At 40.1% G+C, this 22,603-nt stretch overlaps 1 protein-coding gene and 6 non-coding genes across 7 annotated transcripts; 3 read left to right on the forward strand and 4 right to left on the reverse strand.

Annotated features, from left to right (window-relative positions):
* Window positions 1-82: 82 nt before the first annotated feature.
* Window positions 83-22,476, forward strand: LOC141804663 (double-stranded RNA-specific editase B2-like). The gene is made up of 10 exons (XM_074689247.1): window positions 83-175; window positions 12,854-12,943; window positions 13,907-14,808; window positions 17,046-17,163; window positions 19,175-19,343; window positions 19,665-19,831; window positions 19,925-20,078; window positions 21,372-21,553; window positions 21,707-21,885; window positions 22,321-22,476. Exons 1-10 carry the CDS (start codon window positions 127-129, stop codon window positions 22,474-22,476), a joined length of 2,166 nt encoding a protein of 721 aa, XP_074545348.1. The 5' UTR covers window positions 83-126.
* trnas-uga (transfer RNA serine (anticodon UGA)) lies at window positions 3,617-3,698 on the forward strand. Its single transcript has one exon. It is a non-coding gene; the product is annotated as a tRNA-Ser (tRNA).
* On the forward strand, window positions 4,176-4,257 carry trnas-cga (transfer RNA serine (anticodon CGA)). The gene has a single exon. It is a non-coding gene; the product is annotated as a tRNA-Ser (tRNA).
* Window positions 6,397-6,478, reverse strand: trnas-uga (transfer RNA serine (anticodon UGA)). Its single transcript has one exon. It is a non-coding gene; the product is annotated as a tRNA-Ser (tRNA).
* trnas-cga (transfer RNA serine (anticodon CGA)) lies at window positions 7,395-7,476 on the reverse strand. The gene has a single exon. It is a non-coding gene; the product is annotated as a tRNA-Ser (tRNA).
* On the reverse strand, window positions 8,810-8,891 carry trnas-cga (transfer RNA serine (anticodon CGA)). Its single transcript has one exon. It is a non-coding gene; the product is annotated as a tRNA-Ser (tRNA).
* Window positions 9,371-9,452, reverse strand: trnas-uga (transfer RNA serine (anticodon UGA)). Its single transcript has one exon. It is a non-coding gene; the product is annotated as a tRNA-Ser (tRNA).
* Window positions 22,477-22,603: the final 127 nt, after the last annotated feature.

Below are 22,603 nucleotides of genomic sequence, written 5' to 3' on the forward strand. Positions count from 1 at the left end.
GATCAGGGCACCCCAGTCTAAAAAGTCTGGGCACGCCCCTGCTCGTCACCACGTGCCTCGTTGTAGCCTACGCGATGCTGCTCTGCTCATTAACGATGGATTAATGTTAAACAGAGGGTCCAGGCCATGGAACAGAGGGAGTTACAGAGAAAGACAGGACTCACCTTTCCTCCAGGTAAAAGTCAAACTTCTCCAGTGTTTCTGTCCTCAGTGAGCTGATCTCTCTGATTGATCCTAAATGTTTCAAAGATTTGAAGCTAACAGCAGCACAGAGTGAACAATGAACCTTAACCCTGACTTCTTTAACTGAAAAACTCAAACAGTGACTGAGTTTACAGCTGGAAAACTCACACCTCTCCTCTTCATCCGTTTACCTTTGTGTGCTGGCTGCTAACACACCTGAGTTGTCCTCGTGCTGGAAACGTCATGAACACGCGACTGAGACGCAAGAAAAAAACAGCTGATATTCTTTATTAAAAGCAAGATAAAAAGTAAAAGTAAGCTTGGATAAGTAACTTTGATCTGAAAACGTTTGGAAATAGTAACGCCTTAGATTACTCCTTACTGAAAAAGTGGTCAAATCAGAGAGATACTTTACTCAGTAGCACGATACAGGCATCACTGTTTGTTAGCTAGCTAAAAAAATATTACAAACATACATAACCTGTGCAAATATTAAAGGTGTTATTTAAGTTATTGCAAAGTAAACATTAAAGAGTCTATCTAGAGCAGGACATAAAATGAAAATTAATACATTTCCAATTTTTAAAGTGAGATTTATTGTGTTTGTAAGTGTGTTTAAATTCCTACTAGAGAAGAGAAACTGAAACTTAAGTATCACTCTGTACACTCAAATATTGATCAATACTGATCCCAATGTTAGCAGCAGTATATTAATATTTTTATAGCTTTATATATACATTTTTAAGGAATGGATCAAAGAGCCACACACCGAAAGGCAAAGAGCCACAGGTTGGCCCCCTCTGATCTAGAGCAAGGGCCACAGGTCAATTTATTAGAATATAATTTCTTATAAAAAAAAAAAAAAGAAAATTTTTGAAATTTAAGAATTATTTGAAATACTTCCATTTTTTTAATTATATATATATATATATATATATATATATATATATATATATATATATATATATATATATATATATATATATATATATATATTAGAATTTTTGCAAAATTTTGAAATTTCAATGATTATATACATTTTTGCAAATTTATTATTTTTTCAAAAATGACCTTTCCCCCTACATTTTTAGGATTTTAATTTTTCTTTTTTTTTTTTGCTATTTTTTTAAATTTCATTTTTTAGCAAAATTAAAAAAAATAAATAAATACATCAAAAGTACAATTTCTTTCATTTGAAATAACTTCCTGTTTGAATAATTAATCACTAGATTTTAGCTTTATTTAGAATTTTAAACACTTTTTTGTCTTTATTGTGAAGATAAAGTAGATTTTGTGGCTCCTGAATGACTTTGATCCAGGTGAGCTGAGGAAAAATGGCTCCTAAGAAAATAAAAGTAGCAGACTCCTGATCTAGAGCAAGGGTCAAAGGTCAATTTTTTGGAATTTAATTTTGTAAAAAAAAAAAAAAAAAAAGCTAATTTTTTAAATTTAAGAATTATTTGAAATATTTCCAAAATGTTCAAATTCCTTTTTTTTTTTTTTTTTTTAGAATTTTTGCAAAATTTTGGAATTTCAGTTATTATAGAAATTTTATGCAAATTTATTAATTTTTTGAAAATTACCTTTTCTACTACATATTTAGGATTTAAATTTTTCCTTTTTTTTATATTGCAAAATTTGAAAAAATAAAATACATCAAAAATACAATTTCATAAATTTTGAATAACTTCCTGTTTAGATAATTAATCACTAGATTTTAGCTTTATTTAGAATTTTAAACACTTTTTTTTGTCTTTATTGTGAAGATAAAGTAGATTTTGTGGCTCCTGAATGACTTTGATCCAGGTGAGCTGAGGAAAAATGGCTCCTAAGAAAATAAAAGTAGCAGACTCCTGATCTAGAGCAAGGGTCAAAGGTCAATTTTTTGGAATTTAATTTTGTAAAAAAAAAAAAAAAAAAAAGCTAATTTTTTAAATTTAAGAATTATTTGAAATATTTCCAAAATGTTCAAATTCCTTTTTTTTTTTTTTTTTTTAGAATTTTTGCAAAATTTTGGAATTTCAGTTATTATAGAAATTTTATGCAAATTTATTAATTTTTTGAAAATTACCTTTTCTACTACATATTTAGGATTTAAATTTTTCCTTTTTTTTATATTGCAAAATTTGAAAAAATAAAATACATCAAAAATACAATTTCATAAATTTTGAATAACTTCCTGTTTAGATAATTAATCACTAGATTTTAGCTTTATTTAGAATTTTAAACACTTTTTTTTGTCTTTATTGTGAAGATAAAGTAGATTTTGTGGCTCCTAAATGACTAATATTCAGGTGAGCTGAGGAAAAATGGCTCCTATGGAAGTGAAAGTAGCAGACCTGTGATCTAGAGGCTGACCCTTGGAAAGCTGTGAAGGTGGAAAATGAGAAAAAGAGGAATTAGTCCAAGAATTTGATGAAATATTTCCTTTACTTGTTGAAATCGTAGGAATCTCTATTAACAAATCTTGGGTTAGAGGAGTGAGCGTCCTCAGATCCTGGTTAGACTCGTGTCTCTTGGATTTCTTCATAGAAATGTTGGTCTGAGCGCTGATAGAGTGTCATGGCATCTCTGGCTCTTTTTAATCATAATTACAGTCGGCTGGGCAACAGGTCGGCCTTTAGGATTAATCTGGCATTGTTCTCCACATGCTAATCCTCAGTAAATGCCACAGATTACTGCGTGATGGCTTTTGTATTAAGTCTGATGGTTATTCAAAGAGCGCTAAGCTTGTTCCACTCTCATTAATGACCCAACGGCCTTTTTCTGTCCGTCAGCGCTGCAGAGAAAAATAACCGTTCACAGAAAACCATCACTCAGTGTCGCTGCCTGAGCCCCTCTGTTTTTAAGGCAGGGTGTTTTAGCTAATGCTTCACTTTACGTAACACTGAGGTGGGGATAGGATACCACCTCAGGGGGGCGCTGGTGGAGCAAAGCCATCAAGGATCCTCCAGGTGGGTCCACAGCAGAGGAGGCGCTGTGAGGGGATAAAAATGGCGTCTGTGTGAAACAAACATCCATCAGTCAGTGAAATCCCCTCCTGCTGCTCCTCAGGCTCATGTCAGCGACCGTCATTTGTTGGAAAGTATCTGCTCGTCCTCGTTCAGCGAGGATTATGATTCTCCAGCGTGGAGCAAACAGCTGCTCTCAGTGACCGCTCCGTCAGTGGGGTGGAGGTTTTTTTTGGGACATCTCTGTAGATTGGATGCTTTGGGATAAATAATCTGAGCAGGCAAACTTAGTGGTGTAATTTCACTGATGGACTCTCCGCTCTTCTCCGTGGAAACATCAGCAATATGCTTTCTGAGGCCGTTTAGCTTAATTGTGGTTTCTGTGTGGTCCTGACTGTTAGCTCCAGAGACGCTGCTGCTAACTCCACGCTCTGAGGCTGAGCTTTGACATCACGATGCTGTTTTCCTCTGAGCTTCCTGCAGCTGTGATGGCCGAGTGGTTAAGGCGTTGGACTTGAAATCCAATGGGGTTTCCCCGCGCAGGTTCAAACCCTGCTCACAGCGACTTTTGAAGCTTTGATGTCACTGATAAATGTTTGAAAGATCAATCAATCAAACCATGACCTTGAAGACCTTTCTGGGCCCTCACAGTCTGGGCTGTGCCCCCCATCCAGGAAAACCCGTCCCTCCTGGATCAGAAAGCCTCCATGGTGTGGAGTTCCCAGGCTAACAGAGACTCCCTGACCTGGGACCTCCAATCCCAGGTGGACCCTCCTCCAACGCAGTGACCAATGAGAGGAGCCGACTGGGACACGTCACCGACCTGATGGTGCAGATTTTTACAGCTCGCTAACAAACGTTAGCTCAGAAGTTCCCAGAGTTTATTCTCACTTTGCTTTTTCTGGTTTTTAGTTTCAGACAGACACGTGCAGGATGAACTTCCTGTGAGAAATACTTGATTCTGATTGGTCAAATCCAACACCAACAGTGAGGTATTAACATAAATATTTCTTCTCGTGGTGTTTTCAGCGACTGTGAGCAGCTGTGATGGCCGAGTGGTTAAGGCGTTGGACTCGAAATCCAATGGGGTTTCCCCGCGCAGGTTCAAACCCTGCTCACAGCGACGGACTTTAAAGTTTCATGTTACTAAAAGATGAATGAGGAGAGAGCTTCATCACATAATCTGGAAACAACAAGAAAGATGTTTGAAGGGATTATACTGAAGCAGACTGCAACATGGATGACTTTGGTCGTTGAAGTGACCGTTTTACTGCCACAAGCAAAGTCAGAGGTTCCCCAACCTGAGACCTGGAGTTTGGGAAAACCCCGGAGTCTGTGACCTTTACTCTGATAAGAGCCGTTTACCCTCAACTCACCTGGATTGAAGTCATTCAGGAGCCACAGAATCTACCTTTCTTCACAATATAGACTATGAAGTGCATACAATTCTTAACATAGTTAAAATTTAGTTAATTATCTTAACAAGGCATTTTTTAGATATATGAAATTTTACGTATCTGTATTTTTTCAATTTGGAAAATTAAAAAAACAAGCAAAAATGACAAAAAAATTGCATTTTCAAAAAAGTTTAAATTTAAATTGCAAAAATAAAAAAAAAAGATTTAAGATTATAAAAAAAATGCAGAAATGTCAATTTGTTTGCATTAATTTTCTAAAATTTTGAATGTTTTTTAGAATGAAAAAAAATGCCAAAGTTTAGAAAAAAATCTCGAAAATGTCAAATATTTATTAAAATTTCAATTTTTCCACATTTCATAACCTTAAAAAAATGTAAAATAAGAAACCCAATTTTATAAATTGCAAAATTGTCAAAAGTTCTTGAATTAAAAAAAGGCAAAATATTTTTAAAAAATGTCAAAATTAAAATAAATAAATAAATAAATGCTAAAAGTTTTTAAAATTATACAAAGTTAAAATCTAGGAAACAATTATCTATAAAAGAAGTTTTTTTAATTGATGAAATTGTACATGTGATGTCTTAGGTTCTTTTTACCACATTTGCCAAAAAATAATAAAAAAGATTTTTAAATTAAAAAAAAATTATTAAATCTTAAGACTTTTAAACTTTCCAAACTTGTCAAGTTTAAAAAAATATTAAATTTCAAAAATTTGCATTTTTTTATTTAAATGTCAAAAAATTGCGAAAAGTGATAATTTTTAACTTGCAAAAATTTGCACAAAAATGAAAAAAAAAAGTTAAAAAAAATTTTTTTTTATATGTTTACAAAAATGTCAAATATTTTGAAAGAATACTTTAGGATGCTATATTAATAATATCGCACATCTCTTCTTTTTTTGTTGTTTGCTAATGTCTTCCCACATATCAATCATACGTTGTCAGTGAAATGATTCCATCCACACAGAATTAAAATCTGTATTTTCTTCCAGATTAGTCTTTTTGTAGATGTAGTTATCTTCCCAGGGCTGTAAAACTTGAGGTTAGCCACAGGTGCATGGAAAGTTGGTGGGCTGTTGATGTTGTAGGAGGTGAAGAAGAGCAGTGGCAGGCTTTATTGACAGATGGGATGAAGATTTAGTTCAACTTAATGTTAACACAGGATTTTATTTAGTGTCAGAGTCTTTATTTGATGAGCTGATGATCACTGGATGGAGATAAAACACTCACACAGCTTCACACACTTCTCTTTTGTCTCAGGGAACAGAATCCAAACAAGAGCCCAGACAGCAAACAGTCGACGGCTGAAGACGAGCGCTCGTCTCGTGGAGCAGCAGGCGAGGGCATTAAGGTTGAAACCAGGCCATCGCCGTCAGCCCGCCGTAGATTATCGCTGCCATCGCTCTTATCTCTTCAGTTGCTCATTAGCATAAGTTTCAGGCAGTGATTTCATCACTCATTTCCAAATAACGATCATCAGCGTGTTGACTGGGAGCAGACGTGGAGCTGGCTGGGTTGGTTGAGTGTGATTGGGTGATTTCCTGAACTAAATTTAGACCTGACTGTTCTCTGTAACCCGTGCTCCCTGCGTACAGGAGAGGAGGATCTGCTAAACTCCACAACAGACTGAGATAAAAACATCTTCATTAGGTCGAGGTGTTGGCACCAAGAAACGCTGAGTTCAGTCTGGGTTTCTGTTGAGTAATGAGTGTGTCGTCTTTGTAGAAAGGAACTGTTATTGTCAGCAGGTGAACAGGTCAGTATGGAGAGCAAAAGCAGGTCAGACTCTACACTAAGACTGAAGGGAAAAAGTTTGTTCTTTGTTAGATTTCTTTAAAACTTCTCCGCTGTGAGCAGGGTTCGAACCTGCGCGGGGAAACCCCATTGGATTTCAAGTCCAACGCCTTAACCACTCGGCCATCACAGCTGCGAGAGCAAAGCAACACAGCAGACGACTCAGTCATTCAGTGACTGTTGAAAAGAAAAGGCCTTAAACAGGATGACGATGCTGTGTAGCAGCTTAGAAACTTGTTTTTCTCGTCCGTCGAGGTTTCAGAAGCTGTGAAAGGAAGAAGCAGGAAAGGAAAGATTGAAATCTTAGAAAGTCAACAAGAGGAGAGTGTCTCAGAGGACAAAGGAGTCCACGTGGATCCACGGGCAACGATTGACGCAACCTGTTCCCATTACCGTAACTCTTTGACTACTCGGGCAAGAGAAAAGCTTCAGACAGGATGAGCTTTTAGGGAACTCTGAGTCTGTTAGGAAGACTCCAGGTGGTCTGTGGGATACCTGGGTGCCGATGATCCCCACTGCTGTCACTGAGGTCAAAGGTCGGCACAAACAGGATCTGGATCTGATGAACTTTGCTTCTTGGATTTAGTTTGTTTTTACAATCAAAGGCAGTGTGACCTGTCTGTGTACAGTCACTAGTGTGGTGAGGTTTTTGACCAATCAGAGTCGTTCTTCTGTTCGTTATCTTTGTTTCTATTTCTATCGTTTTAGCCACAGTGTCAACGAGTTGAAAGAGCGCCGTCCGTTTACATTGCCGGATTAATCTTATATAATTCTTGTGGATTTACGCATGAACAGAGTCGGTAATTTCCCTGTTTTTTGTCCTGGATGATAGAGCAGAAACCTCTGGGTTCACAGGACAGAGGACGTCTTAATCCAGGAAACTGAGAGAGATCCCAGACCTGCTTCATCCCTGATCTTCCTTACTTTGGAGAGAGAGTTATTCAACAATGTTTTCCTGGCTTTGACCAATCAGAATCAAGTATTCAACATATGAGATGTGAATGTATGTCCTCATTCATCTTTTAGTAACATGAAACTTTAAAGTCCGTCGCTGTGAGCAGGGTTTGAACCTGCGCGGGGAAACCCCATTGGATTTCGAGTCCAACGCCTTAACCACTCGGCCATCACAGCTGCTCATGTTTGCCAATGTTTCAAGTTTTCTACAATTTTTAAGTTTTGCAACTTCTCTAAAGTTCAACTTTTTTGATATTTAAGGTTTTTTTTTAATTCGAGAACTTTTGACAATTTTCCAAATTTTGAATATTCTTAAGGTTTGCAAATGTATGAAATTTATACAAAGGTTTAAAATTTCAACAATTTTGTTTTGAAATTTCAAGATTTTAAAAAAAAAATTGGCAATTTTTTAAAATGAAAAAAAGTAAAAAGTTTTTCTCATATTTTAAATCTTTTTTTAATTTTTGCAATTTTTTAACATTTCAACTTTGTGTAATATTTTTACAAATTTTGAAATCAGGAGTTGCTTATTTCCAATTTTTGCATTTTTATAAAAATAGAGACATCATATGTATAATTTCAGAAATATAAAAAAAAACGCTCTTGTTTATTCACTAGATTTTGACTGTTTATAATTTATCCACTTTATAGTCTGTGTTGTGAAGATAAAGTAGATTTTGTGGCTCCTTGTAGCTTAAAAAAAATATTATTGAAATAAAGCAATTTTATTTTTCTCACAAAGAGTTTCGATGATTAAAGACTGACGCAAAAAAATTCTTATGTAAATTTTTAAATAAGAAAAAAATGTTTGAAATATTTATAAATTTTTACATTTTAACTTTCACATTTTTCCGAATTTTTTAAATTTCAAAACGACTTTTACAAATTTGTGAAATAAAAAAAAAGTCAAAATTATTGACATTATTATTTTTTTTTTGTGCGAATTTTTTAATATTCTTTTATTATTATCCTTTTTTTTTGCAATTTTGAGGAATTTCAAATTTTATTGAAATTTCTGCAATTTTTTGCAATTTTAAAATGATGTTAGATTTGTTTTTGCAAATTCATTAAAAAATAAAAAAATCAGATATCTGATGTGCAATTCCATAAATTGAAAACACCTTCTTGTTTAGGTAATAACTTACAAGATTTTAACTATGTATAAATTTTATCCGCTTTTTTGTCTTTATGGTGAAGATAAAGTAGATTTTGTGGCTCCTGAATGACTTTAATCCAGGTGAGTTGAGGGTAAACGGCTCCTATCAGAGTAAAGGTCACAGACCCCGAGGTTTTCCCATTGGAGACAGTTTCAGGTGAAACTCCAGGTCTCAGGTTGGGGAACCTCTGACTTTGCTTGTGGCAGTAAAACGGTCACTTCAACAACAAAAGTCGTCCATGTTGCCGTCTGCTTCAGTATAATCCCTTCAAACATCTTTCTTGTTGTTTCCAGATTATGTGATGAAGCTCTGTCCTCATTCATCTTTTAGTAACATGAAACTTTAAAGTCCGTCGCTGTGAGCAGGGTTTGAACCTGCGCGGGGAAACCCCATTGGATTTCGAGTCCAACGCCTTAACCACTCGGCCATCACAGCTGCTCACAGCCACTGAAAACACCACGAGAAGAAATATTTATGTTAATACCGCACTGCTGTTGTTGGGTTTGACCAATCAGAATCAAGTATTTCTCACAGGAAGTTCATCCTGCATGTGTCTGTCTGAAAACCAAAAACCAGAAAAAGCAAAGTGAGAATAAACTCTGGGAACTTCTGAGCTAACGTTTGTTAGCGAGCTGTAAAAATCTGCACCATCAGGTCGGTGACGTGTCCCAGTCGGCTCCTCTCATTGGTCACTGCATTGGAGGAGGGTCCACCTGGGACTGGAGGTCCCAGGTCAGGAAGTCTCTGTTAGCCTGGGAACTCCACACCATGGAGGCTTTCTGATCCAGGAGGGACCGGTTTTCCTGGATGGGGGGCACAGCCCAGACTGTGAGGGCCCAGAAAGGTCTTCAAGGTCATGGTTTGATTGATTGATCTTTCCAAACATTTATCAGTGACATCAAAGCTTCAAAACTCGCTGTGAGCAGGGTTTGAACCTGCGCGGGGAAACCCCATTGGATTTCAAGTCCAACGCCTTAACCACTCGGCCATCACAGCTGAGGTGGAGGTAGATCATGATGAAAGCAGGAAGGAGGCCGTTTGGAGCTCAGCAGGGAGACATCCCTGGATCTGAAGTCCAACAGTTCACAAAACCAGGGACAGGTTCCCAAATTACCGACCCGTACCGTCCCACTTTTTGGGACCCTTATGTCTGGGTGCCAGACTACACTGATCCGATCCCAGAAGGTGGAGCTAGGTGGTAGCGGGGTACACTGTGTCATGCTGCTATGACATCATCTATTATAATTAGCTGATGTGGCTACTAGCATCAAGCTTTCACACAATCTTCCTTGTTAGAAAAAGACGGGAAGTTCCTGGTGAGGTTTTGAAGCAGTACCCAGAATGACCTGCTCCTGACACTGGGTACAAGAGCCGAACACGACCATAGACCAGGTTGGACAGTCCAGCACTGAGTCCTTCCTAACGCTAGCTCCGGCTCCTGCTGCTTCATGTTTCTACGATTAGTCTTAATTACAGAGACGACTTAAAGAAAAGCTGTGGTAAAATGTGTTTTTACGTCTCTTTCTTCCTGTTCTTCTCTGGTTGTAACAGTGGGCCACGTAGCTCTAAATGCTAATTGCTAAATGCTAAAACATTTATAACCACCAAAAAAACAAAAACAAAGATGTAAAAAAAAAGTTTGATAAATGTCATTTAAAGAAACGTCTGTGAATCAAACGTCAGTAACAGGAAGTGAAGACGCAGATTTGATCTGTCAAAGTTTCTCTGCCCTTCAGGAAAGACGGCTCACATTACAAGTAAATGAAACCACTCGCCATTAATTACGCTTAGCAAATGAGATTATCCTCAGCTGTCAGAGCACACACACACACACACACACACACACACACACACACACACACACACACACACACACACACACACTGGATGAAGAGCAGGAGCCTCTCCTTCCCCCTCGCCATGCCTAATTTCATTATTCTATTAAAGCAGCTTCATTAACGGCGCTGGATGGAGAAATGTTGCTCCTGAGGTTTAATCAACACCAGCGCTGTGGAACATGACGCTGTACCAGCTCCGTCCTCTCGTCTCTGCTCATCGTCTCGAGCTCTGTCCTCCTCTTTCCACCGAGCCAACGTCTTTTGGTTCCACCTAGCTGCTCTGTGAAACATTCAAAATTTATTTCACCTGTAACCACGAGCAGGTATCAGCTGGTATCAGTGGGTATCAGGGGGTATCAAGGTGTATTAGCAGGAATCAGCTGGTATCAGTGGATACTAGTGGGTATCAGTAATATCAGTGGGTATCAGCGGGTATTAGCGGGTATCAGCGGGTATCAGTGGGTATCAGCAGGTATCAGTGGGTATCAAGGCATTTCAGCAGGTATCAGTAGGTATCAGTAGGTATCAGCAGGTATCAGCTGGTATCAGTAGGTATCAGCGGGTATCAGTAGGTATCAGTAGGTATTAGCAGGTATTAGCAGGTATCAGTGGGTATCATTGGGTATCAGCGGGTATCTTCGGGTATCAGCGGGTATCAGTAGGTATCAAGGCATTTCAGCAGAAATTAGTGGGTATCAGCAGGTATCAGTGGGTATCAGCGGGTATCAGTGGGAATCAGCGGGTATCAGCGGGTATCAGTGGGTATCAGTGGGTATCAAGGCATTTCAGCAGAAATTAGTGGGTATCAGTGGGTATCAGCGGGTATCAGTAGGTATCAGAAGGTAACAAGGCGTATCAGCAGGTATCAGTAGGTATCAGCTGGTATCAGTAGGTATTAGCGGGTATCAGCAGGTATCAGTAGGTATCAGTGGGTATCAGCAGGTATCAGCAGGTATCAGTAGGTATCAGCGGGTATCGGCAGTTATCAGCAGGTATCAGTGGGTATCAGCAGGTATCAGTGGGTATCAGTGGGTAACAAGGAGTATCAGCGGGTATCAGCGGGTATCAGCGTGTATCAGCGTGTATCAGTGGGTATCAGCGGGTATCAGTGGGTATCAGTGGGTATCAAGGCATTTCAGCGGGTATCAGTGGGTATCAGTGGGTATCAGCAGGTTTTAGCAGGTATCAGTAGGTATGCAGGATGTTTTCCTCTCTATAAAGAAATATCTGCGTGACGAGTAGCTGACAGTCTGTTTGAAATAAATGATCAGAAACTGAGGAACAGATCTGCTGTACGCGGTGCTAGCCGCCTGTCAATCAGCTGAGCTCTCCTCTGATTGGTTATTTCTGCTGCAAAGATCTGACTCAAGATATGACTCAATGGCAAACTGATGACGCTTTGAGACTTTGGGGCCGTTTACGTGACAATGTTTCACCACAAACGCCAAAAAATTGAGGTTAAAAAAATCTGCATTTACAGGACAGGGACAGAAGCTGCAGTATGCATGCCAGGCCTGTAGGTGGTGCTATAACACTACAGGATCCTCCACAGACTGTAAGACGTCTAGCTAGCTGCTAATAAAATAAACTTTCCACTGAAAACTCCAGCTTACTTTTCACACAGCAAAGGCGGATGTTTCCAAACTTCACCTTTTAGATCAGCTGTAAGGCTGTTTCCATGGAAACGGAGCCAAAATGCAACAATACCTTTGTGTTTCATCCTAAAACTGCTGTGGTGTAAACGACGTGTTAACGTCTCCATGCCAGGGGTGATGGTGCTCATGGGAAACAGAGTCTTTGTCCTGAGAAGACACTACCAGCTGTGACCACAGGTGTCACTATAATCAACAGCAAACAGGAAGTCCTCACAGCACCTTTAACCTGCAGGACCAAGTCAATCTGCTCATTTTGTTTTTGGTAAAAAGGTTTTTTCATGTTGATGAAGTTTAAAGGCTGATGGACGAGTTAACGAGCTGAGACTTAACGAGCGTGTGACGGTCACAGTCAGAGGTCTGGAAGGTGAGCTGGTCCAACACAGAGACAGAGTCCTCCTTCCTGTCCTTAAATGAACGTCCCATCAGCTGGGGTCATTAAAACACCTCCAGCCTCCGCCGGCCGCCGCTGGCTGCAGAGGCTCATCATCATCACGCCACGTCTCAGAGCGCCGGCTCACATAACGCCGCCTTTAATGGCATCACACGCCTGATATAACTGCAAGGTGCACGGTTAGTGTGCTCTCTTCATTCGAGGGAGGACTCTGTTTGCTCTGCAGCGCCCCCTACATTCCCCTCAGACAGACGGTGAAGTCACACAGCAGGAACTCAAACATCATGTCTGTTTGTTCTGAAAGAACCAGGACACGGAAGACTCTGAACGGGGTCACTGGTTTCAGCTGGGGGGGGCAAACAGGTGATTTATTCGGGGCTTGGAGCTGCAGGTGTTTCCTGAGGCCAGACGAGGAAGATGAAAAGAGTCTCTGAGTCTGAAGAAGAGAAGAACAGCAGAGTTTAACCTCTAACTCCAAAAACAGTCATTAACAAACATCTTTTCTGTTTCCAGGATGGAGCAACGCGTCACCAGCCCGCACCAGTCCACGACCACAGAAGGATAACACAGCTTCACCTCCAGCTGACGACGGAGACCAAACCAGTGAGTCTTTTTTCCAAAACCAGGGTGGGCCCCATCGCTGGAAACAGACTAATCTGGAAGAAAATACAGATTTTAATTCAGTGTGGATGGATTCATTAAACTGACAACGTGCCGGATTGATAAACATGCTTGATATGTGGCAAGACATAAGAAACAACAAAAAATGGGTTCAGCAAACTATCAATTTGTGTTATCAAATATCAAGTGTATTTCCTAAAAATTGAAATTTTAAAGATATACAATTCACTGTTGTACATTGTTTTGTAAAACTTAAATAATTAAAAAAGTGTTAAATTTTTTTTTTTTAGAATATTTGCACATTTTTGAAGTTTGGATAATTTGGGGAAATTTTGGAAAATTCTTGACATTTCACTTTTTTTTTTTTTGCAAATTTATCAAAAATTATTTAAAAAAAATTTAAAAAAATTATGGAATTTCAAAATGTTTTTAAACTTGCAATTTTTTTATTTATTTTTTTCTGAAATTTTCGGAATTTCTTAAAATTTAAAAATCTTTTTGAATATTTTGCAAATTTATTTAATCAAATAATTTTTTTCGTAAGTTTTCAAAATTTCAAATTTTCATTGTTTTGGCAAAGTTGAAAATTTTATTTAATAAAAATTGCAAATTTTTGACATTTCAAATTTTTTTGAAAGTTTTGGAAATCTTTGAAATTTTTAAAACCTTTTTATTTATTTTTTTAATTGAAAAAAAAAATACTTGTACATTACATCTACAATTTTACAAATAACAAAAATCGTCTTGTTTAGATAATAATTAACTAGATTCAACTATGTATGGCACTTCTTCCTCTTTATTGTCTTTATTGTGAAGATAAAGTAGAACGACTCTAATCCAGGTGAGCTGAGGAACAATGGCTCCTATGGAGGTGAAGGTTGCAGACCCCTGGTCTAATCTAAGCCCATAAAGAAAGAACCACTAACAGTTTCTGATCTCCGACAGGTAGGATCCGTTTGGAGGTGAAGGAGAATCAGGAGAAACGACCAGCCGACTGTGACGCTCTTCAGAAACATCTCCCTTCAGCGTTTCTATCCACGCCTGGATCCAGAGCCCTGAAGAGGAAGCAGCCCCTGGTGGACGGGAAAGACCGAGCGCCCCACCAGAGCCAGCTGAGCTGTAAGCGAGCGGCCTGGGCCGTCACGCAGAAGAACGCGCTGGTGCAGCTGAACGAGCTACGACCCGGCCTTCGCTTCCAGATGGTGTCAAAGACGGGCCCGCTGCACGCTCCGGTGTTCTCAGTGGGCGTGGAGGTGAACGGTTTCCACTTCGAAGGCGTTGGACGAACCAAAAAACAGGCCAAGATGAACGCAGCAGAGCTGGCTCTTCACTCCTTTATCCAGTTCCCAAATGCCTCCCAGGCGCACGCCGCCGTGGGGAACTTCACCAGCACTCAGACGGACTTCACAGCGGACAGACTGGACCCCCCTGAAGCTTTTTCCAAAGAGTCTGAGCCGTCTCTGCGCCGCAGCGTTTTCTCCGGCGTCTGTGACCACAGACGTCTGGTCCAGCTCGCGCTGGGCCTCGGCTCCTCAGCTAACCCGAAGAGACGGGCGCTCAGCGGCTCGCTGCTGGAGCGCCTCAGCCCCGCCATGCTGCTCAGCGAGCTCCGACCAGGACTCAGGTACGTGTGCCTGACGGAGAGGGTCCCCGGGCGGCTGGCGAGGAGCTTCGTCATGGCGGTCAGGGTGGAGGGGAAGGTGTTCGAAGGGTGCGCTCACAGTAAGAGGCGGGCCAAGGCCCAGGCGGCGGCAGACGTCCTACGAAGCGTCTACAACCTGAGTCTGGGACCGGAGAGGAGGATCATGGGTCTCCAGGACCACAGATCCAAACACCAGCTACCTCAGGTGAGTGCGTCCACTTCCTGTTTCCACTTCTGTTGTTCCTGTTTCCTGCCAGGCGGCGTGACGCCCTGACGAACATCATCACCGCACATTAGAGGTGGAGGAGGAGCAGACTGAGAAGGCTGAGGAGGAGGAGGAGCAGACTGAGGAGGCTGAGGAGGAGGAGGAGCAGACTGAGGAGGCTGAGGAGGAGGAGGAGCAGACTGAGGAGGCTGAGGAGGAGCAGGAAGGTGGTGTGAGGAGCGTAATGATCCCACAGATAAGCGTTTAACACACTCATTACACTCGACCTTGTGCCGCCGGCGTCCAGGACACGTTGAGTCAGAGACTTTCACCGCTCACATGAAACCGATGAAGAAGTGAAGACGTTCAGACACAGACCGTTACTCTCTGAGGTCACATCCAGGTCATGTTCAGGAGTTTCAGGCGCTTAACGACGTGAAGAGTTTTAATTCTACACATTAGATCACGAGTCACAGCCGACGAGTTCAACGTTAAACCAAAGGTCTTCAACCTGTGGCTCTGGAGCCTCATGCGGCCCTTTGACTCCTCTGCAGTGGCTCCTTGTAGCTTTAAATAATATTACTGAAATACATACATAAGTGAAGAGTGGCAGGACCTCAGCAAACAATAGAAAATAATAAAATGAGCCATATTTTGAGTTAAAATCGAATACTGAGTATTCTTTCTTAAATTTTTACATTTTTGCAATTTTTTTACATTTCAAAAACATGAAATTCTTGCAGTTTTGAATCCAAATTTTGTTGAAGAGGTTTGCAATTTTTTAAAATTTCAAAAATTGAGGTTTTTTTTGCAGTTTTTCTCTTGTGAAAAGTTTTTAAATAATTTTGCAAATTTACCAAAGTTCGAATTTTTTTGTTTGTTTTTGTAAAGGTTTGTTTATTTTTGATGATATAATTTTGACAGATGAATCCACCATTAATGTAATTGTCCTCTGGTCTTGCAAACATACTAGATTTGTCAATGTTGTAAAAGTTTTTTTAAATTTCTGTAATTATTATTATTAATTTTTTTTCAAATTTTTTAAGATTTAAATATTTTTTTTTTAAAAATACATGTAATTTTCAAAATATATATTTTTTAAATTTAAACATTTTTTTCAAAGTTCTTTGCAATTTTTAAAATTTAATCTTTTTTTAATTTCTGAAATTTTGAAATCTTGATTTTTTTTTGCAAATTAATTCAAAATAAACAATTAAGATGTCACATGTACAATTTCACAAATTAAAAAAAAACTTTTTTACATAATTATTCACTTGATTTTACTATGTATAGAATTTTATAATCTTCAAAGTCTTAATTGTGGAGATAAAGTAGATTTTGTGGCTTCTGAATGACTTTAATCCAGCTGAGCTGCAGGAAAACGGCTCCTATCAAAGTAAAAATGGCAGACCCTGCTTTAAAACTTTTCTTCAGCCTTGTGAGAGACAAAAACACAGCATCAAAACCACTTCAACATTTCCTCTGATGGGGTCGATCGATGTTCATCTCTCTGATTATCAGACATGAATTATTCGCAGCTCATTTCAGTCGCTCAAATATTGAATCCATCACAGACCCTCCTCCCAGCAGCACTCCTCCTGGAAGTCGTGGACCGTCGCTGTGAAACTGCTCTCTCTGTAACTCCCTGATGTCTGCTGAAACGACGACAGTCCCCTTTAAAACATAATCAGACGTATTTTGACATGTCCGAGTGCGTCACAGGAGGTGGCAGGAGGTGCAGACTCCAGTACACCAGAAAAATAAAAAGCAGGGAACAGGGGGGAATATAAGTTTGGAGGCTTTAAATTTCTCAAAAGTAGCTTCAAGTGAAAGATAAAAAGAATTTTCAAGCCCCTGTGTGACGTAAGGTTTGTGTTGATGTGGCGCCCCCTGTGGCCAAAAGCAACAACACTTTGTTTCTTGTGTAAGTTAAGATTTCTATGACAGATGACTCGATGGAATAAACTGTTTCAACGTGAGCCGTCTGAGTCTGCTCAGTCTTCTTTAAGTGATCAAGCTCCCTGAAGTTTCCTCCACTAACTGGCGTCACGAACAGGACGGCCACTTTTGTTTTTAAAGGTCGTAAAGAGTCAGCGGTTGGATAACGGTTGTGATCGATCCATTTGTGTTGGAGCTCTGTAAGATTCGTACAGCTTGTTCCTGTGTTAGAAAAACGAACGCTCCGAATGAAGAGTGTATTTCCTGAACGCCAGCTGAGGATCTTTCTTCTTCTGCAGTTTTTTGCCGAGTCAGTCTTCCACTTGGTGAGGGAGAAATTCACCGAGCTGACGGACGGTCTTCACTCTACCTCCAATGCCCGACATAAGGTCCTGGCGGGAATCGTGATGACCAGAGGTGAGTACTAGAGACCTGATCCCTTACCAGATCAGGAACTGATTTATGTAGCATCTAAAACCAGTCGTAATTTAACAACGAATATTCAGGGTTTTTATTGTCAATGTTCTTTTTATACGAGGAAATACAGAAAAAATATGTCGTATACTGTTCATCTCTTCTAACAGTATAAATAAAAAATTTATGGAGAAGTCATTGTCCGTGACAAATGAGAGATTCTAAAGAAAAAGTCAGATAAAATGGGCAAAAGACAAATTTTTAAAGAGTAAATCAGAAATCTGAGAGGAAAGTCAGAATTATTCGAAAAAAGGCGAAAAATTTGAGTAAAAGTGAGAAAAAAGTTAGAAACAAAGTCAAAATCATTCGAGAAAATAGTTGAAATTCTGACAAAAAAGTTTAAAACTTTGGAAAAGTCAAAATTCTAAAAAAGGCCAGGAAATGAAGGAGTCAAAATAAAAAAGGAAAAAAGTTAGACGAATGAAAATCAAAATTTTGAGAAACATAAATACAAAAAACCCCCAGAAAAGTCAAAATTGTGATAAAAAAATTTTAAGAAAAAAATGTGAAAAAGTGAAAATGTGAAAAAGGGGGATTATCAGAATTTTAAAAAAATTACAGAAAAGTCAAAAGTCAAACTTTAGAGATTTTTTTCCTTTTTTTTTTGGAAAATAAAAAAAAATCCAAATGTAGAAAAAATAGGAAGTTTAGTTAAAATTTAAATAAAAAATTAAAAATGCGAGATGAATTAAAATCAAAAGAAAAATGTGAAAAAAGAGGATTATCAAAATTTTAAAAATTACAAAAAAGTGAGTGAAAGAAAAAAAAAAAAAGATTTTTTTTAAAAGAAAAATTAGAATAAATCCAAATGTGGAAAAAAGTTTGAACGTGATAAAATAAGTCAAAGTCAAAAGAAAAAAATGTGAAAAAAGGGTATATTTTGCAAAATTTTGAGAAAAAACACTATGGAAAGTCAAATCAAGGGAAAAAAAGGCAAAAAAAAATTGAGAAAGTCAAAATTTAGATGAAAAAAAAATCAGAGCAACGAGAGAAAGGTGTTTGCTGATTTTTAAACAGTGTTTTTAATTTAAACCACTCTGTTTTCTCCTTCTCTGGTGTCATCTTTGCTGAAAGGAAGTCATCCTTCTCTTTCGCCCTCTAATGGTCTGTTAGTGTAATGCAATCACTTTTCTCATTCTCCATACTTCACTGGCTTAATGTACGTAATCCACCCAGGTCGTTTTGCGATTGGTTGAAGCACAAACACTGGGTCACATGAACCAGGTAGTTCCTGTTTCACCTGGATCCTAAAGTTCCTGAACCAACAGCCAAACGGAGTCAGGACATCAGAAGATAAAATCCTTTAAGGCGCTCAGAGGACGGCTGTCGTCTCTCCATCCCGCCCTGACTCCATGTGATGGTTGAACACTTGCTCGCTGTGTTAGCTCGCCTGTCGACCTCTCCAGAGGAGCGCTGAGAGTTTGGAGTGAGGAGGAACTTTGTGCCGGACTGGAGCTGAATCCAGATGATCCCAGCTGATGTTACATCTCGTGACTCTGAAGAAGCAGAATCAGATCTGTGGTGTAATCATTTCTCAAACAGGGATGGAGATAATTTCAGGGTTTGAAGCAGCCGACGGATGAAGTGTCTGAGTCTAACATTAAAAAAAAAGATCACTGCAACTGAAACAAACACGTTACCTCGCAGCACCCCGCAGATCCAGAGGGGAGACACTCATCCGCGGCGCCTGTGAATCTTTGATGAGGCCAGATTGCAGCACAAAAGGCTGTTTCTGAGCCGCACTTTTCATACACTTTTCATCAGCCTGTCGGTGTCTGTTAGCGCGCTGCTCATCGCGCCGCTCGTTGCGCGGCGTCCAGAGGAAACGTCTTGTTTTGCTGCTCTGAGAGTGAAATGTCTAAACGGCGTCATGTCGGACGTCTTGTTCCATCTCTGATGTGATTTCCTGTCGCTGGTTCGGCTTTTCTCCTCATACTCGCTCCTCTCCCTCCAGGGTTTGACCTCAGGTCTGCTCGGGTCGTGTGTCTGGCCACGGGGACCAAGTGCTGGGACCCGGGGAACACGAGTGACCTCGGGGGCATGCTCAGAGACTGCCATGCTGAAGTGGTCTGCAGGAGGGCGCTGGTTCGGTTCCTGTATGCCCAGCTGGAGTTGCTGTGTTGGTAAGAAACATCAACTGCATTAAATATGTGCGTGTTGTTAAAAATGCTGCTGCTTTAGCTTTGATTAGCTGAAGCTAACGCGTCATCAGAAAGTTTAGCTCTCATGTGGTTGATAAAAAAAATCAGCCACAGAGACAAAATATATTTCTTAAAGAGGCAGTAAACATGTTTGTTTCTGCTGGACAAACAAACAATTTTACACTGGCCTTAATGGGGATTGACTCACTTTTGGGACCAGCCCCTAGTGGACACTCGAGGAACTGCAGTTTTCTGCCGTCCTGTTTCTGTCTCGTGTTGATGTTTCTGCCCTCTCCCCTGAAGCAAACCCCCCCGCTGTGAGGAAGTGTCCATCTTTGTACCAAATAACGCCGGCGAGGAAAGAGGAAGCAGCTTCAGATTACAGGACGGCGTCCTCTTCCACATGTACGTCAGCTCGTCGCCGTGCGGGGACGCCCGGCTGAACTGCCCCTACGAGAGCTCAGCTGCATGTAACCACAGATTCTGACGGTCTCAGAGTTTTTATCCTGGTGTTTCCGCTCAGTCAGAGAGTCTGACTCTTCTCCTTCCTCTCCACGTGTCAGTCCGCAGCCGCAGGTTTCGCTGTCACCTCAGGGTGAAGGTGGACGGCGGTGAGGGGACGCTGCCTCTCACAGCACGAAGAGTGAAACCTCCAACAGGTGGCGTGGCGTCGAGCAAACCTCTGGTCACCATGTCCTGCACGGACAAGATGGCAAAGTGAGTTTTTAAGAGCGGAGGGTCACCACGAGATTTTACCAGAGATTTAACTCCACACAAAGTTCAGATTCCAGTTTTAAAGAATTCTGACTCAAATCTCAAAGTCCAGAGAGCGATTATTTTAAGAGATTAAAAAAGTCAAAAAACCGACTTTAATCAAAGGAGTTTTGGAAAAATGACTAAAAAATCAAAGTGAAAAATTATATCAGAGAAAAAAGTCAAATAAATGAAAGAACTTTGAAAAAAAAACAGAAAAAATGGGCAAAAAGCCAAAATATTTTAGAGTAGGTCAGAAATCTAAGAGCAAATTCAGAATCATTAGGAAAAAAAGGCAAAAAAATTGGGTTAAAGTGAGGAAAAAATTAAAGAAAAGAGTTATAATTCTTACAAAGAAAGTTTGTTACTTTAGAAAAGTAAAAAAGGAAATGGAAAAGAAAAAAAATGCAGAGGAAAAAAGTTAGACAAATGAAAGTCAAAATTTAGAGGAAAAAATCAGAAAATTTTAAAAACACAAGATTTAAGAGAAAAATCAGAAAAGAGTTAAAGACGAAATAAAAGAGAAAAGAAATTAAGAGAAAAATAATCAGGGAAAAAAAAGGATGATTATCAAAATTCAAAGGAAAAAAACAGAAAAAAAATAAAAAATTAAATTTATAAAAAAATAAAAAAAAGCAGGAAAATCAAAATTTAGAGGGAAAAACAGCAAAAAAAGAGAAAGACAAAATTTAGGGAAAAAAAACAAAAATAAAAAACAGGAAAGTCAAAATTTAGAGGGAAAAAGTCAGAAAAATATTGAAAAAAGCCAAAATTCAGGAAAAAATTTTAAGAAAATGTGAAAAAGTCAAGTTAATGGAAAAAAAATGAAATGGTGAAAAAAAAAATTATTTTTGGGGAAAAAATGACAGAGAAATGACAAATGAGAAAGACAGATTTTGAAAAATAAAGGAAAGTCCAAATTTGAAGAAAAAAGCAAAAAAGAAAAGGACAAAGACAAAGTTTATGGGAAAAATACTTAGACCGAGAGAAAGTCAAAACTCAGGATATACCACGTTGGAACAATCTGAAAAAAACTAGAAAAACTTGCACTAGAAAAGTGATAAAAGAAAAAATAATTTTAATTTTGAGAAAAAAACATGAAAACTTTAGAAAAAATGAGAAAAAATCTGAGAAAGAATAAACAGAATTTTGACAAAGATGCAGGAACGGTGACCGTGAAGTCGTTTGGACTCAGAGCGAACAAACGAAAACATTTGTCCCGCCTCTCCAGGTTTCTGAGCTTGTTTCTCTCGACAGGTGGGGCGTTCTGGGCCTCCAGGGGGCGCTGTTGTCTCACCTGGTGGAGCCGGTGTACCTGCACAGCCTGACGGTGGGGACTCTGAGCCACACGGGTCACCTGGGCCGAGCCATGGCACGCCGCCTGGCGCTCCTCAAGCACCTCCCGTTCCCGTACAGGAGGCGGCAGCTGCTGCTCGGCTGTAGGTCCCAGGGTCTCTTTTTATTCTCCTCCTCCTCATCATCATCATCATCACGCTGCTTTCTAATCCAGATCAGGATTAACCTGTGAGGGGAATCTGGGTCTAAGTCCTGGTCACTTCTCACCCCCTTCATGTGGTTCCTGTGTGGTCCAGGTCTGAGCAGCGGGGACGTGCGGCCTGCAGGGAAACCCCCGAACCTCAGCGTGAACTGGAGCCACGGGGACGGAGCCGTGGAGGAGGTCAGCACGTCCACAGGGAGGAGGACGGACTCAGGGACGCCGTCACGGCTCTGCAGGCGCTCCATGTGGACTCACTGGCAGAGGCTGCAACAGGTGGGTCGTCTGGGGTCATTCAGGGTCGTCCAGGGTTGTTCAGGGTCATTCAGGGTCATTCAGGGTCGTTCAGGCGGGGTGTAGAGGTGACTTCCTCCTCTACATGAAAGATTTCTGAGGACGTCGTCATCTGGAGCCGAGCTCTTCTCTGAGCTGTGAGGTAACAGGTTTGGACGTTTGATCAATTAGTAACGCTCCTCTTAGCGTCTGGCTCCAGCTGAGGTCGGACTCCTTCATTAGGATGAAACAAAGTGGAGTCAGATATTTGAGGGGGCGGGGCTTGATGAGCGCTGAGCGAGCTGTGCCGGAGCAGACGGCCACGTTTTAAAATGTGATGACGGCGCACAGAGCGGGAATTATTCACCAGAGCAGCTGGCGTTTCACGTCTTTAGCTAAACCTCTGACTGCGTTTCTCTCTTCTCTTCCTTTTCTCAGATAAATGCAAAGACATCAGGTCCAGAAGCGACTTCAGCGTCATATGCTGCCTCCAAGATGGCCGCCGAGCGCTACCAGAGAGCGATGCAGCAGTTCAGCGGCGCTCTGCAGAGTGGCGGGCTGGGGACGTGGCTCAGGAAACCTCCAGAACTTTGAAGCTTTAACGTCGGTGCACAAAGCAGAAGCTGGGACTTTGAGTTTCTTTAATTATGCAAAAGCTCTCAGAGCGCGGAGCGTAAAAACCTTCGTTACACTCACGTTTTCTTTGGTTTCAGCGCTTCTC

This window comes from Halichoeres trimaculatus, unplaced genomic scaffold (assembly GCF_033239565.1).
Source record: "Halichoeres trimaculatus isolate MK-OKI-2021-1 unplaced genomic scaffold, fHalTri1.1 fHalTri1_scaffold_15, whole genome shotgun sequence".
NCBI lineage: Eukaryota > Metazoa > Chordata > Actinopteri > Labriformes > Labridae > Halichoeres > Halichoeres trimaculatus.

What these genes read in the sequence shown, in the direction of transcription:
- LOC141804663 (XM_074689247.1), top strand. Translation starts at nt 127, where the DNA reads ATGGAACAGAGGGAGTTACAGAGAAAGACAGGACTCACCTTTCCTCCA. An exon ending in CCAAACACCAGCTACCTCAG is followed by an intron (nt 14,809 to 17,045) that starts GTGAGTGCGTCC and finishes CTTCTTCTGCAG; the next exon opens with TTTTTTGCCGAGTCAGTCTT. An exon ending in CAGCTGGAGTTGCTGTGTTG is followed by an intron (nt 19,344 to 19,664) that starts GTAAGAAACATC and finishes TCTCCCCTGAAG; the next exon opens with CAAACCCCCCCGCTGTGAGG.